The following is a 16,222-nucleotide window of genomic DNA, read 5'->3' as shown; positions in this document are numbered from 1 at the left end:
AGAACAGATATAAAATTTGAGATTAATCATGAGTTAACTCGTGCAGTCATGCAATTAATTACAATTTTAAAAATTTAATCACCTGACGCTCCTAATTTTTAATAATCTTTTATTTTATTTTTTTAACCGCATCAGGCGATTATTTTTTTTTAATTGTAATTAATCGCATGACTTTAATAGTTAACTCCCAATTAATCATACATTTGATATCTGTTCTAGATGTACAATATTTTTCATACTCTTGTTAACAAAAGTGGAAAAAATGTTAAACTAATCGAAATAGTTCAAATGATTTTTTGACATCAACAGCCGTCAATGGCAGTGAATGAGTTAATTACATTGTAGAACACTTTTTCCTTACAAGGTTGATTCGATGGCCAGGAGTGGTGGACACAGTCCAGGTGCAGGCCTTCTTGCTGGGGTACTTATCAGGCCAGTTGGGGCTGCTGATTGTGCCTGATGCGCCGTTTACCACCAGGTCACAGCCCGCTGGAAAAAGACAGACAACATTTCACAACAACACAATGTGAACGTTGTCATTTGGCGGCTGCATTATTTCCTCTTTTCCTATACTTAGCAACATTTACGTTTGCCAGAGGTCAAAGGAAGTGTGGTTTTCTTTCTTCACACCCTCAAAATCACTGATGATTTTACAATGGAAAATGCTCTTTTTCCTAAACTTATAAATAACTCATTTACTCCCCAAAAGGTATAAATTTGTTCTATTTTAAATATTACCATGCTCCCAAAGATGCATTTATATGCTTTTTATTTTTTATTTTGTTTTATTTTTATTTTTTTATCCATACCGCACAGCTCTATTGACTCATGATTTTGTGATGACGTACTGTATAGCTATTTATTTATTAATTTTTACACAACCCTCAGGTACTGTCTAGGTACTGGTAAACATCTAAACAATGTGAAAAATTTCCATTTCTTATGATGCCTTCTATATAATACCCCCCCCCCCCCCCCCCCGCCCTCTTTTTTTTAAGAGATCATGGGATTTTACAATAATAGAGGAAAGATTATAGAACATTTCCATTAATTTAATGTAAATTGAATGCAAAAAAAAAAAAAAAAGATCAGGAAATGTATCGTTATCGGGATATAAAATGGAGTCTACTTTTTTTGTGTGCAATTGGAGGTGGTTAAAAGAAAACCCCAGTGGATATCAGAGACACACACATGCACCTTCCTTGCAGTCATGCTTGTTGTCGTGCAGCGTGTAGCCGCCGCGGCACTGACACCTGTAGCTTCCCAGGGTGTTCACACATTCATGCTGACAACCGCCATTTTCTTGAGAGCACTCGTCCATATCTGCAAACACAGGAACACATTTTAAACATACGGTATGATCATTTAATATAAAAAAAGAGGGCGGAGTTTATAGTAAAAATATGTGCTGTCATTAAAAGAGAAAAGGAAAAAAAGAAAATATCAATCTATGGTACATATCTTAGGGTAGTTTATCTATTAAACTTGTCAATCTTACCAGAGAAAAAGTGAGCATTGAATCCTCTCTTGGAAACAGTGTTGTCAGACTTGAATTCAACCCTCATGTTGTTGTGCAGCGAGGTGATGGCCTCCGGTTTGTCCGCTCCGCAGAACTTGCCATGAAGCTTTGATTCTGCGCTCGCGCCACTGCGTACCTCCACGTAATCATATTTACACACCTGATGGCAGCGAACTTAAATTAGTTTCAACACATGCGATGCATTGTCAAGCCAGTAAATCTATTTCATACTTACGTCGTTGCCTTCTGTCTCAAACACGTCAAAAACCAGAGTGATGCGGTACTGGATGGGCGCCACCAGCTGCCACACACAATTTTTGTTGGATGGGTATTCCTTAGGCCACCCGGGGGTGCTGAGGGAGCCGTTTATGTGAGTGATAAAGCCACCACAGGCTGCTGCTGGTGGAAGGAAATGGTACTTTTAGATTGATGTCTCCTGACATAAACACTTTCATGCTTTTCATGCTCATTGTGATGCAGTACAGATGAGAGCGCTTAATATTGTGGTTGTTGAGTTAGATACAGAAGATTGCACAGTAAGTGATAGAAATAAGGTTTAAACAAACTCGATTAAAATGATCATTGCACAAAAAGTCTGAGAGAGACCACAGCTAAAATTTAATAAGGATATAGTTCCCTCTTGTGGTGAATATAGCAGTTTTTAACCCTTTTGTGCCATAGAAATAAAGCAGACTTCCTGAATTTCAACTTAAATCTAGTCATGTGCTGCTGATTGTTGTGGTTATGACTTGCTGTGTTTTAAAATAAACGTATGTCAAACTCCAATTGAGAAATTTAAAAACATGCTGCGTTGGCCGGGAATCGAACCCGGGTCAACTGCTTGGAAGGCAGCTATGCTAACCACTATACCACCAACGCTCGACTGTGGCGAGTCTCTTCGTGTTTGATATTCAGTCCTCTTACTGCAAAGCGTAGTTTGAAGGCGCCATACTTCTCCGTTTGCTCTTGCGTTAATGACCAGCGCACATTACGCGATTCTAACTTAATTGATGCGTGGCTCAACGTGGCGTGGACCTAAACGTTTGTCTCCGCTTACTCGGATTCTAAGCATTTTTTTTTTAAACCTAACAAAATGGTTGGAATATTAAAAAAAATATGTAATGATGCCTTATGACGTTTATTATTATTATTATTATTATTATTATTTTATGGAGCATCGAAAATAAACACTGTCAGTCGGTGCGGACCGAAGGAGCTAACTAAACTTTGACGGAAGTGGTCAAAAAGGACATTTTGACGTCCATTCGTGGGGAATTGAGGATCGTAGAGCCACGGAAGCACGTCCTGAGCGTCGACGTTCATTAGCGTCACAAAAAATTCCTCTACGAAAGGATGGGAGCAGTACCACATATCCCCAACAGATGACGCGCTTCTTGGAGGTTTCGGTCAGTTTGTATGAGTTTGTAATTTTCGATGCTCAATAATATACAAAGTGTTAAAAACAACAAGTCTCTTTAAAGCCGCCAAAATAAATACAAATAGTATAATAGTAGGAATATTTCAACACAGAATAGAAAGAGAGGAAGGTGCTTATTGACAATTCCAAACATCCGGGCATTTCTGATACTTCCCCAATGCAACGCAATGCTTCGTACGGTGAAAACTAACGGCGGAATGCATTGCTTTTGCCCGTGATTGTTATAGTAGTCAAACGACATCTCATCACATTTTAAAATCCAAATAATCCTCAGAAATCAAATTACAATGATCCAAAGTCCAATGCTTTTCAATGAGCGGAGATATTTCTTTCTTCTTCTTTTTTTTTTTTTTTTAACCATTTAGGAGAAATTTCTTTCATCAAATTGACCATTTTGACTTGTGACGTCATCTCGGAATTGTCAATAGGTTGTGAGTCCTTGTATGTGGAGTCAAACGTTTTAAGTCCAGTCCACCACACGTTGAGCCCCTGCACTCTGCAGCCAGGGCCTTACTCCCCAGATTTGCACGCCAACCAAAGGACTGCATAGGTCTACAAGCAATGCGTGCACGCTCATGTTTTAAGTACCTATTATCTTTATATTCTTCAATTTTGTCAGATATATTGACCTAAGAAATACTGTACTTCATTTCTTTTCAGGAACATAATACTCATTGACTACAATTCTACAAACGTGTATGGTCTTTTTGTGCTAGCTTTTGATTGTTATTTGCACATTCGTTGTCATCCAGAAATTATTAGGAGTCGAGTGCTCACTCTCGCAGCTTGACCTGTCTGTGGCCAGTTCATATCCAGGATCGCATGTACATCTGTAGCTGCCCAGAGTGTTCAGACAGTGCTGCTCACAGCCACCATTGTCGGGTTTGGAACACTCATCCATCTCTGAAAAGTGACCAGCAGGGAATACAGTAGATTGTGGTTTGTTTTGCAAGAAAAAAAAAAGTAGCAGCAATGATTGGCATGCATGACAAAAACCTTTAAAGAAAGTGGCAGAGAATCCGGCCTTGATGACCGAGACGTCAGATGCAAACTTGAGCCAGAGTTGGTTCGTGCTGCTTTTGATGTCACGTGGTTTGTCGTAGCCGCAGAAGCGGCCGAGCAGTGGGCTGTGGGCCGAGCCTCCGTCTCTCACTTCCACATAGTCGTAGGCACAGCTGTCGTGACTCTCAAGCTGCAGTCAAAAGCAACATTTGAAAAGGAGTCATGATAAGAATGAGGTACACTACAGTGCATGGGTTGTACTTTAACTCATTCACTGCCATTGACGGCTATAGACGTCAAAAATTAATTCTATTTCTATTAGTTTTAAAAAAAAAATCCACTTTTGCTAACAAGAGTATGAAAACCTAGAAAAAAATATATTTTAAATTTAGAACAGATATAAAATTTGTGATTAATCGTTAGTTAACTTGTGAAGTCATGTGACTAACTACAATAAAAAAATAATCGCCTTACGGGCCTAATTAAAAAATAAAAATACAAATAAAGGGAGTTTAATCATAATTAATTGCATGATAATTTTATATCTGTTATTAATGTACAATTAAAAAATATAGGTTTTCATAAAAAATAAAATTAAATAAAAATTTGTTAAACCAATAAAAATAATTCACATGAATTTTTGACGTCTGTAGTCGTCTATGGCAGTGAATGAGTTAATATTTAGATGTCAGACTTAAAGGCTTTTAATCTGCTGCAAGAATAAATAAAATAGTGGTCTGAGTTTTGGGGGGAAAAAAGTGTATCTTTGGATTTTACCTCAAACGACTGGAACGAGAGACCCACTTCATAACCTTCTGCCACTGTGACTTTCCACACACACATTTTGTTGGAGTGGTAGTCATCGGGATAATTGGGGGACTGAATCTGGCCGCTATCATGCGTTACCTCACCGCCACAGACAGCTACACACAAGAGTGGCATGTGACATTTCAACCTCACAGAAGATAACGAGTGCGGCCGCATCATGTGCGCTTTACCTTCATAGACGGCCGAGAAGCCTTTTCCCACCCAGCTACTGCTGCTCCTAAATTCAATCCAAAGTCGACTGTCACTTGAGATGATGGCATCTGGGACTGCGTCACCACAGAAACGACCTGACAGAGCATATGACATTACCATCTGAAAAAGTGAGTCAGGAATCACAACTTTACTTCTTCACAGTTAGAAACCTTTCAGGGGAGCTTTTTTCCAGAAGCCGTCTCGAACCTCCACGTAGTCATACCAGCATAAGTGACCCTTGAAGACATCCATGGAAGGGAAATTCAGAACAATCTAAAAGAGAAGAAGAGGATATGCTACTGCAATACTGTACTTTGCACTTTTTTGACTGTGGATGTCTCCCTCTTATGGAAGTAAAAATAATTGCACTTTCATTCTTGACACCAAATGTTGTGAACTAATGATGATTATTATCTGTCAAATTAAATGTTATTATACTGTATACAGTGTGTTATCACCTTTTCTCCAGGTGTAACAGAGATCCGCCACACACAATGAACATATGCAGAGTAGCCATTGGGGAAATCAGGGGAGGAGAAGTTTCCAGTACTGTCTTGCAAAGTCTCTCCGCATCCTGTCATAAACATTAATTTAGTTGTATGAATGTTAAGAATGTTGTTATATCAAAAAAGTACAACAAATGCATCTCACTTGCGCATTTGTAGAGTTTTCGTGCTTGTGCAATGTCCCCTTTGCTAAGCTTGAGTCTCTGTCCAATAGAGGGCTGGACTCCATTCACATCATAACGGGGCAAGATTGTGTCCAAGAACACACTTCTGTGTCCAAAAATAAATAAATAAATAAAGTGAGTAATTATAACAATCACACCAAAATACTGATCAATAAGCCCTTGTTGAGTTATTGATAATCTTTTGATAATCTCTCAGTGGGTTCAGGGCTCACTCGTGTGGTTTCCATGGCGATATGCCCATGAATGGCAGGCATGTGCACACACAGGGTTCTGAATGGAGGCTTTTGGCCTTTGCCAGCCAGTTTAGTGGAGCGCGCTCCTGAATGCCAGAGGTAAAAACGGCCACTCCAGCTCAAATTATTCAACAAAGCTTTTATTTAGCCTGGCTTTGCCTACATGACTCGCAACAAAAAAAAACTACAGGAAAGCAAAAAGGGAAAAAACTCGTACCAGACAGACATGAAAGGAGTGAAAATTGTCTATGAAGATAAATACTGTACATAGTTTACATTATATTAGATCAGTTGTTGGAGGTACAGAGCCCCACCATTTTCCTTTTCGGATTCACCAAAACCTTCTTTTTTGACAAATCAAATGTGATTTTTTTTTTCAAATTCAAGACATAGTTTGTAGGTACTCGTGAACCAAATGAAAAGGGAGAGTAGCCTTTTCATCGAATCTGGCTCTCTTCACCTTGAATTCAGAAAGGGTTGTGTTCTTGGATTCCCCATCTCCATGCAACTTAAGGAGGCATTCCTTTACTGTTGCTAAATAGCTGTGCTGGACTAGAATTGCTCAACTTGACATTGTAAGTCATGCAGTTAGGACTCCCTTCGCTCAACTCAACTCTATATTTATAGAGCACTTTAAAACAACCAAAACAGTATATATATATATATATATATATATATATATATATATATATTTTTTTTTTAAGATGGTACTCAGGGGCAGCAGAATGACAACAGCAGAGGCCCCAGAATAGAACCCTGTGGAACACCATATGTTCTGTTATACATGAAATTAAATCATATTGCCCATATTTCTCCGATCACTTTCATTTTTTGCTCAACATTAGTACTAGGAAGGGATTACAATAATAAAGAAATCACACAACATGCGATCCCAACAGCCACAAGTATAATTTTAAAGAAAAATCCCGATATAGCATTTTTCTTTAAAATTCAATTAATGTAAATATTATATTCTTCTAATTTCTAGTTAGTGATTGTAAAACGGCCACAAGAGGGCAGCCACTCCTGGTATACCGATACCTTGAAATAAGGTCAGATACCGATACCTGGTATCGGGATCCACCTATCCCTAAACAATAGCAAATACGTCCTTGTCTTTTAAAGCTGCTTTTTGTAACAATTTAGCCAAAAATATATTTGCAATTAACTTTTGATTTGACCATTAATGACTGAAGCATCTTCTAATTAGTGGATTAACATTAGCTGTTCACAATGGGTACTATACTATAATTTTCAGACTGGATTCGGGTTCAAATTTGCCGCCCTCTGTCTGCAGCTGTGACGTCAAGTCCACGTGTACGTGAAGAAGGGTGTGTGCAGTTTCATTTTTCCTCAACAGGTGGCAGTAGCAATTGGAAATGGAATTTTCTGCGTTGAGTAGCTTTAATGTTGGCCACGATGGTGGTACATGGAGAGCAAAGTATTTTTTAAGTAATATTCAGCAGAATTTTGCACAAACCTGGAGAACGTGTTTTTGGCGTAATGCATGACACTGCCAAAGTCGTACACCTCACCAAGTGAGTCCACCTCGTCCGGTTCCATTTTCAGGAAGTTGTACTCCTGTCCTGTTGATGTGCAGAAAGTCAGTTGACAAAGCGGGAAGGTCCATTTTATTGCACTCGAACCTTCATTACGCACCTTGCTGAATGTTGTCTCTGTTGATGCTCACATGCTTGTCACGGTCTGGCCTCGTATGTTCATGCCAGAAACCAATCACATGACCAAGTTCATGAACCACAATGCCAAACTTATCACAGTTTTTCCCTATGGAAATGGCCTGAGGACCACCGCCCCTCCGTCCCACATAAGAACAACACCTGCAGGCGGAGACACTGATCAGGGCCCCAGTCTCTATACTGCATCTTTAAACAGCAAAAACTTGCCCCGCTTTCCATTTAGATAAGCAAGAGGTCATCCAGTTCACCCGCAAGATCTGTATGTGAAAACAATGTAGCTCTCTTCAGTCGTCCTCTCCATGAATGTTACACAAGTGTGCTTCTCCCAGTGACGCATGGCCTGACGGAAAATGGCCCGCTGACTACCTGCAAAGAAACTCAGAATCAGAGTTTGATTGCTTCAAGATGTGGCAGGCATCTCCAGCCAGAACCTACCGCTGAAATTACCGCTGATCAAATACGGTATGACGCCGTCGGGCCAAATCCGCTCCGATCTGGAGGTGGCTGCCCTCCTCCTCCTCCTCCTTCCGCTGTTATGCTGACGGTCGCTCTGCCTAACTGCTGCTCTCTTACTCCTGATTTCATTGGAAGTGATGTTAACTGCAGAGAGTGTAAAAGGGATCAGCAACTGAATTTCTACACAACCGGATCTAAAATCACAGCCTAACATTAAATAGTAGTAGGGATGCTTAGACCAAGTGCAAGTGCTTGAGTAGTCACAATATTTGAGTACTCGCAACACCAAGTATTGATACTTGATTATGAAAAAAAAATTAAGAATTTAAAAATAAAAATAAAAATAAAAATAAAAATAAAAATAAAAATAAAAATAAAAATAAAAATAAAAATAAAAATAAAAATAAAAATAAAAATAAAAATAAAAATAAAAATAAAAATAAAAATAAAAATAAAAATAAAAATAAAAATAAAAATAAAAATAAAAATAAAAATAAAAATAAAAATAAAAATAAAAATAAAAATAAAAATAAAAATAAAAATAAAAATAAAAATAAAAATAAAAATAAAATGTGAAATAAAATGTAAAATTAAAATTAAAATTAAAATTAAAATTAAAATTAAAATTAAAATTAAAATTAAAATTAAAATTAAAATTAAAATTAAAATTAAAATTAAAATTAAAATTAAAATTAAAATTAAAATTAAAAAACACCAAAAAATAATTCACTATACATATAAATAACACAATTTACTGACATTTTTACATTCAACTGACAGTATTGTGGTATCCCTAAATATTATGATACCTGATGCTGTCTGATTTAGTCGGGCATTTTCTGTTTTGAGGGCATCTTTAAACATGAGGAGTTCATCTTCATCCAAGGCAATGTCTCCCAAAAAGGCAGCTATAAGGGCAAGATTAAGGATTTATATTAGACCCATATACAGTAACAGATACTTCATTCGGCACATTTTTTCTCTTAGAAGCAAAATATTAGAAACACCACTCAGTGTGACTATGTACTGTACTTCAAGTACAAACTGTTGTATTTTCTTAAAAGGGAACTAAAGTCAAATATTTTTACTACAATAATACATTATAGTTCCCGCTAGTTGAAACTGGGCATTCTGATTAATATTGTGCTTATGGAATATGAATTAAGCAGTAAAAATTGCCCCATGTTTGTCAATTTCAAGGGGCGGCCATTTTGCCACTTGCTGTCGACTGAAAATGACATCACAGTACTTAAGGGCTCAGGTAACGTTACAGCTCACCTGTTTTCAGGGTTTGTCTGTGTGACGTGCGCACGCTGAACACTTAAGCCAATAATGTAAATTAATGCAAAAAATATCAATGGGTTTGGCCTGCTAATCTTATTTTCATTAAAGAATGGTACACATGTTACAAATTATACCAAAGTATGTGTATAAACTTTTGATAACTGTAATTTGTTTTGTGTGGAGATGATAGAATGTGGGTGGATTTTGGAAATGACCTGTTAAAATATCTTGAAAAAAAGAAAATACATATGCAAATGATTTTCTGAATGTTAATTCGACTGAGCATTATGATTTTTGACAGAATTTCTTAAACCGGATGTCAGATTATGCACTTGGCCCTAACACAAAGTTCAGCGAGTGTAAGCGCACTCTGTGTGCTTCTGTGTGTTCCACTAATGTGAATGCACATCCTGAAAGAATAAAGACGTCATGTTGCTTTAGTAATACCAATAGTCCATTTGCAGCGCACGTTAACAGCCTTAGGAAAGGTGGAAAATCACAATGAAAAGATGGAATGGACCATTTAAAAAAAAAAGTGAATTCACTCATGCAAATAAAAAGCGTAAATTATTATTTTTAGTCCTGCCGTGCGCGCCCTATGCCTCGAAGCCGGAGGGAGTTTTACAGGCACCCACCGCTGCTCCCGCCTGGCCTCGGTGACCTCCAGTCTCCTGGCAACTACTGGGGAGAAGAGTGCTGGTGTGTTTTGGATTTTACAGGAAGTCACGAGTGGAAAGGAACCCCAAAACAACTTGAGACTCCGTAATTGACTAATTAATTGTGTGGCCTATTAGACCTTAAAATAATTTGTTGTACTTTAACTAGTTTAATTGATAGTAATAGAATCGTGACTACCGTAAGTAAGTTTCTATTGAATAATGTTACTATTATTAAATGTCAGATGTATGACTTAATGTTAGAGCTACATTCAGAGAAAATATCAATTTAAGTTTGTTTATTATCGTCAACAAAGTATATTACATTTTTAGTATGTTGCTTATCTACAAACTGTTAGAAATAACGCCCAGTATTATGCAGTGCTTCTCTATATAACTACAACCACAATTTTAAACGGTTTCAAATGAATACCCAATGCACACTTACTTACAGGGTCAATCAAAACTTAATCATCTTTATAAATGCAAAATGTGTGATACATTTCTTACAGAAGATCTAATTAGATTGTGCAGGTGTACCTAATGGAGGTAAAGTACATAATGTTTCCGCAACGAGGGAAAATATTTGATTATTATTGTGCATTATTATTAGTTTATAATGCCAGAGAGTGGGTCTTAAAGTATGCAATGTCTGACAAAATGTAAGACCAAAAAAAAAATACACATTAGACTCAAAGAGGAGATCAAATGCTATTACCAGCTTTGCAGGGATCCTTGTAGTCAATCTCATCATCCACATGTTGAAGTTTTGCCTCTGCGTACTCCCAATCAGCCGTATGAGAGACCCGCAGACTGAACAAAAATAGGAATGCAGAAGCAAAGAACATTATTTTAAAATGGAAAATCAAGCTGATATCAAATAAAATGTAGACTGCTGAGGGAGGAAAATTGACGTGAAAAATTCCTCGACAGTGTGATTTTTTTTTAAAACAGCGGTGTTGTTTTTTTTTTTCTCTTTCAGGTCTCCATTCTGCTGCAGAGATTAGTGGACATTCAGGACTGAGTGCACACATACACACACACATGCGCACACATACGCACGCCACCCTTCACTGCAAAACACACACATCTGATGTCACTCACCTACTGTCAGATGACTGATGTCAGACGAGTATTTTAAAACAAACAATTCAAGATTTTAATGACAATAATATCATATGAACAAAATACTGAATTTGGTGTCAGCACAATTTAACCAGCAGTTTAAAAAAAGGACATACTGCGTGGGCAGGGGCGTAGCCAGAAATTTCTCATTGGGGTGGCCAGGGTGAAACCATGACTCATATAGTAATAAGTAAATAAATAAGTGGTTCTTAACCATGCAGCCATACCGTTCGCATGCCGACCTTGGGCTGCATAAAATAATATGTTATGAATTCAATGCATTGGAGCTGTTATAATTATCTATGAGTTGCTCGGTTACAATAGAGTTTTCTGCCACTTGGCGGCAATAAGGCAAATGTCAGTTACTGACCTGTACACAACAAGTAGAAAAGGAAACCGAACAACGAAATTCACAACTAAGTATTAAAAAAAACTATGTTGATGCCTTACTTTACCAAAAGATGACTTTTTTTTCTCCATCGTTTTTCCTGTGATAAAATGTATTACCTGTAGTTATTTTTGTGTTAGTAAACAGCACTCAAGACTCTGGGCTTAATTTGATGCAGGAATTATTTTAAGTTCACACATTAATAAATGTATTTTTGATTATCACATTGTTTCATGTTATTTGATATTGTTTCCGCTTTTTATAAGTGTATTTGATTTCATAATTGAATACAATTATAATATCTGAATGGACCATTTTGTACAAGAAATACAGGTTAAAAAGAACCCTTGGTTTGTCTTCATTATATTGTTTTCTGTGGTTCTTATTTATTAATTGTTTTATTGTGTCCTTTTAAAATATCAGCTTGTTAAAATTTCTTATTTTTGTGTCTAATTTTACACTTTTTTTTTTGTTCAAAACACTGAACATTAAACATACGTGTGTGTGTGTGTGGGGGGGGGGGGTAAGTCATGACTGTAGCACAATATGGAAAATAATGAATTGTTTTGCTGAATTAAAAAATGTTAATGTTGTATGTAAACTGTCCAGGCAACATTATAACTGTCCTGTAAGCGCAAAAAGATGGGAACTATGTGTGTAATTAAATTAAAATGAAGTAAAATTATACTCACCCTTTGAGGACGCCTAACAAACGTAATGCAGAGGGGAAAAGATTTCATTTGCAGAGCAGTATTGTCACCTCGTGTTATTTTTATAGTCTAGTTGCAGCACTCTGATTGATTAAGAGTTGATTATTTTACCAATTATTTCATCAATTAATTGAATAATTGGATTAAAACTGCTTTTGCACTACTTAACAGCAAAATGTGCATGTGAGGTGCAGGCATTATTGTTGTCCACGTTTCACAATAGAATATAAGTGGGACGTTGAATGTGTGTGACTTTAAAAGGTGTGGCTGTGCCTTTGTGAGTGATGTGGGAGGCAATGAGCTTGTTAGCGATTGTTCACAGAAGTGATTGAAAGTGTACTGATGGCCGTCTTTCTTTGACCATTTGTGTCTTCTAACTTGCGGTGGTAGGGTATGCTAAATTAGCCAACGTGGCTATTGTATTCTGATGGCACACCCTGCACGAATAAAGACATCATGTCCCTTTACTCAAGCAGAGAAGCCCACTGTTAAATATCTCATTTGCAGTGTGCCGTGACGGTGGAAATTAGCAATGAAAAAAAAAATTGCAATGGGCCTTTTTTTTTTCCCCCCCTGTGAATTCACTCATGCAAATGGTGAGTGTAAATGAGTGTCAACTCAGCAGTGCACTTTTGAAGCCAGAGGCATTTTACAGGCACCCACCACTGTTTCAGCCTTGGCCTCGGTGACCTCCAGTCTCCAGGCAACTACTGTGGTGAAGAGTGGTGCTGTGTGTTGGAACTTACAGGAAGTCACGAGCGGAAAGGAACCCCAAAACAGCTTGAGACTCCATAATTGGCAAAGTAATTGTTTGGCCTATGGGATATCCCTGAGATGGCAGTCTTTAGATGCTGATTAACTCATAGCTGCAAAGATTGTCTGTCAATAGACATTTATATAAAAAAAATTTTTATACATCTGAACCAATTTTTTAAATTTGAGAGACCCCACACATATGAGGAAAAAAAGTGTGCTTACTTCTCTTAAAGTGTATGTTGTACTCCAGATCACCAACAGTCTGGTGTAGTACTAAAACTGCCCTGCGAGAGGCAGAATTGTAACACAGGGCATCCAGACGGACGGAATTCACAAGAAGAAGAAAGAAGAAGCAAGGCTGTTATTTTTTATACATTGCAGTGGTACACACTCCTGTAAGGTCATTCAGGACAATATTTGATAGCCTTTAGTGACTTTGACCAGAAAAAGGACACAAACAAACAAACAAACAAATTTAGCCCTTTAGTATGCACATTGCAAACGTGTAGGCCTATACTCATTTGTCTCATTATTTGGTACGCTTGCAAACTATAATGAGATCAAACATGCATATGTTAAGTCTGTTAGTGTACTGTATTTCAAATCTAACTTAACTATAACGCACTTTACCAGACTTCTCTTCTTTACCACGCCTTCACGCACTCATTGGAAAGATTCTTCTGGAATCCTCCGTAGCTTTTGTCGTCATGGCCAACTCGATGTTGCTCACATCTTAAAATCGGGTCATCGTGAAAAAAAAATCACACAGAGCCAAGTCAGGTGAGTAGGGGGGTTGCTCCAACACAGCATGTTCTTCTCGACCAGGAACTGTCAGATGCTCAGGTAAGTGGAAGCAGATACAATTTGTCCTGCCACAACTATTGCCTCTTCTTGAGCACTAAACAAATAAAACACATCAGGAAATCTTTGTGGACGTGGTTGATGGTCTGGCAGTGGCACGCATTAAAGGGGAAAACTCTTAGCTTATCATTTGGGTTTGAATAAATATATCTTTTGAGTCACCAATGTAAGAACTTTTCTGACAATCCTTGTACGTACCATAATGCGGATAAACATCTTCAACTGCGATATATTATAGATTGGCAGCTTACTGTAGCAAAACGGTACTATTTGAAAGCTAATACATTGTAGTTCCAAAATGATGATTAACATCTGTTTTTCCCCAACTCTTGGAACAAGAACTAATATGTAAACAGATGTTGAGCTGTGCAATACACAACAACAGCATCGGTTTTTCATTATATTCTACTTGCTGTGTATGCACTTTTCACAAGTATAAAGAAAAAAAACAAATATTTTAGCTTAGTCTTCTATTTACCTTGTGGGTATTTCAGACATTGAACAACAGTCACATGTGTGCAAAAACATCAATAAAACATGATAGTAAATGAAATGTATATGAGTAATTATTCATCATTAAGCGTAGTAGCGATGATCCCAAAATCAATAACCACCAGAAACTCCCACGATTCAATATAAAAATATGGTAATGTGGATGTGCTAGACTACGAGACTGCGCTTAGCTTATAATCAGTGAGCTGGCCTGGTAGTTATTTAACGAGTCTACGGTCAATTTAGTGGGTAAATTACCTTCAGTGGGTGTTGGAATGTCTGTTTCAATAACTTTTGTATGCGTTTGGTGTGGTTTTAAATCAGTAATTTTGCTTTGGACAAGGTTAGCCCAGCTGGTTGCCGACTTCCGGCTGCTAATTAGCGATTTGGCTCGGACGTTAGCCATGAGCTAATCCTCAGTGTCAGAAGCAACTAACCCCCTTGTGTAAAATGGAAGAATTTGACTTATATTGTGAAAAATGCACAATAGGACTCTTGAGAAAAATTAACTAATACCAATATGTATTAATACATTATTATATTGCATGATTTAAACAGCTTTTTCTCTTCTTGACCAAATATTTTGTCTCTTTTAAGTTAACAATTTTAGAGACAATCTCTATTATTTCATTAACCGCTCAGACGTATTGGTTTTTGATACAAAGAACCGACAAATAAGGTTGTGAATTGCAATTTACGTGTTCACCACCAAGTGGCACTAATAGCTTTACATTAGAAAAAGGTTTGAAGTCTGAGCGTTCAACTGAGCACAAAGCTAGATATAGATAATACTCGCAGGAAGACATGACTTATTCTGTTGTATGAATGGCAACAGGTTACACAAACACACAGGTTTATTATACCTTCTGTCATCTAATGGCAGAGCATCTATTTGTTCTGCCTGTCACTATATATCACATGATCGATTAATCAAAATATTAGAGACAGACGAATGGTTTTTTTTTTCCAGGGCCAATATATGATACTGTTGGTTAGTAGTTAACAATGCCGATAACAAATATTTGGAGCTGATATTTGTTTGCAGGAAAAAGGATTTATGTCAACATTTTGAATGACACAAATGCCAACACTTGACTTCGTTTAAGTGCCTTTAAGCATGATTATTATAAAGCTTTGCAGATTTTCAACATGTTATTTTATTTTTATTTTAGACATTAGCTTTGTCTCATGAAGTCTCAGAAAGCTCAATGAAATTAATAAACCTTAAACAAACAAAAAAAGCTCCCTTAACGTTTTCTACAGAAAATAGAGTTTTCAAAAATGTCAGTGTAACTGGAAATGTTAATGTTTTGCTTACTTTGCTTTAAGTTCAAAGTAAAAAATAAAATAAAAAAAAGGCTGATGCCAATATTTGTCAAAATGCCAAATACTGACGCCAATAATCTGCCCGACCAAAAATCGGTCCATCCCTAAAAGATATATTTGTAAAAACTAAAAAAGGGAATTTTCACACAAATTCAGTGAAATAGGACAATGTCCTCCTGCACCCCATATAATCTTGCGCATCACACAGGTTAGAAATCACTGTACTGTACTGGGTCCTAACGATGGTGGCAACATCCAATTTAGAAGTCAGAATGCAACGCAGTCTATCACTTAGCTACACAAATGCAAAAGTAAAGTCATATTGTAAATATGTGTAAGAAAATAATATCTAGGCCAGCGGTGTCAAACACATTTTTGCCCTAGGCCACATCGTAAATACATTTTTCCTCGGATGGCTGTTATGACCATGAACCCATATAAATGTATGATTGTCTCGCATTACTACATACTGTATGCGCAACAAATTGATGGATAGCTAGTTATGAAATCAGAAGTCAGTAAAAAAAGAGTAAACAATTACTATTATTTTAAATAGAGATTGATAATA

General features: G+C 37.0%; 1 protein-coding gene and 1 non-coding gene across 6 annotated transcripts in view; both read right to left on the bottom strand.

Annotated features, from left to right (window-relative positions):
* The window catches only part of LOC147161959 (calsenilin-like), a 42,739-nt gene extending 28,902 nt beyond the window's left edge, over positions 1–13,837 (bottom strand). Inside the window, exons 1-17 of one of the 5 annotated variants that reach the window (XM_086096442.1) lie at positions 13,606–13,837; positions 10,715–10,809; positions 8,866–8,964; positions 8,036–8,200; positions 7,849–7,966; positions 7,563–7,741; positions 7,384–7,489; positions 5,631–5,755; positions 5,438–5,553; positions 5,150–5,252; positions 4,737–5,074; positions 3,954–4,149; positions 3,735–3,860; positions 1,755–1,918; positions 1,499–1,679; positions 1,198–1,323; positions 362–489 (exon numbers count right to left, since the gene is read on the bottom strand). In XM_086096442.1, coding sequence (XP_085952568.1) covers positions 362–489; positions 1,198–1,323; positions 1,499–1,679; positions 1,755–1,918; positions 3,735–3,860; positions 3,954–4,149; positions 4,737–5,074; positions 5,150–5,252; positions 5,438–5,553; positions 5,631–5,755; positions 7,384–7,489; positions 7,563–7,741; positions 7,849–7,966; positions 8,036–8,200; positions 8,866–8,920 — 2,226 coding nt within the window. In that variant the 5' untranslated portion in view covers positions 8,921–8,964; positions 10,715–10,809; positions 13,606–13,837. Of the gene's footprint in view, positions 1–361; positions 490–1,191; positions 1,324–1,498; positions 1,680–1,754; positions 1,919–3,734; positions 3,861–3,953; positions 4,150–4,736; positions 5,075–5,149; positions 5,253–5,437; positions 5,554–5,630; positions 5,756–7,383; positions 7,490–7,562; positions 7,742–7,848; positions 7,967–8,035; positions 8,201–8,865; positions 8,965–10,714; positions 11,010–13,605 lie in introns of those variants that run through there. The other 4 variants (XM_086096440.1, XM_086096441.1, XM_086096445.1 and 1 more) reach the window with 4 other exon arrangements.
* Positions 2,327–2,398, bottom strand: trnag-ucc (transfer RNA glycine (anticodon UCC)). Its single transcript has one exon. It is a non-coding gene; the product is annotated as a tRNA-Gly (tRNA).
* Positions 13,838–16,222: the final 2,385 nt, after the last annotated feature.

Source organism: Leptonotus elevatus, chromosome 15 (assembly GCF_054856555.1).
Source record: "Leptonotus elevatus isolate MCC_2025b chromosome 15, RoL_Lele_1.0, whole genome shotgun sequence".
Lineage (NCBI taxonomy): Eukaryota > Metazoa > Chordata > Actinopteri > Syngnathiformes > Syngnathidae > Leptonotus > Leptonotus elevatus.
Note: the sequence above shows the minus strand (reverse complement) of the source record. Positions and strands in the feature narration are given on the sequence as shown.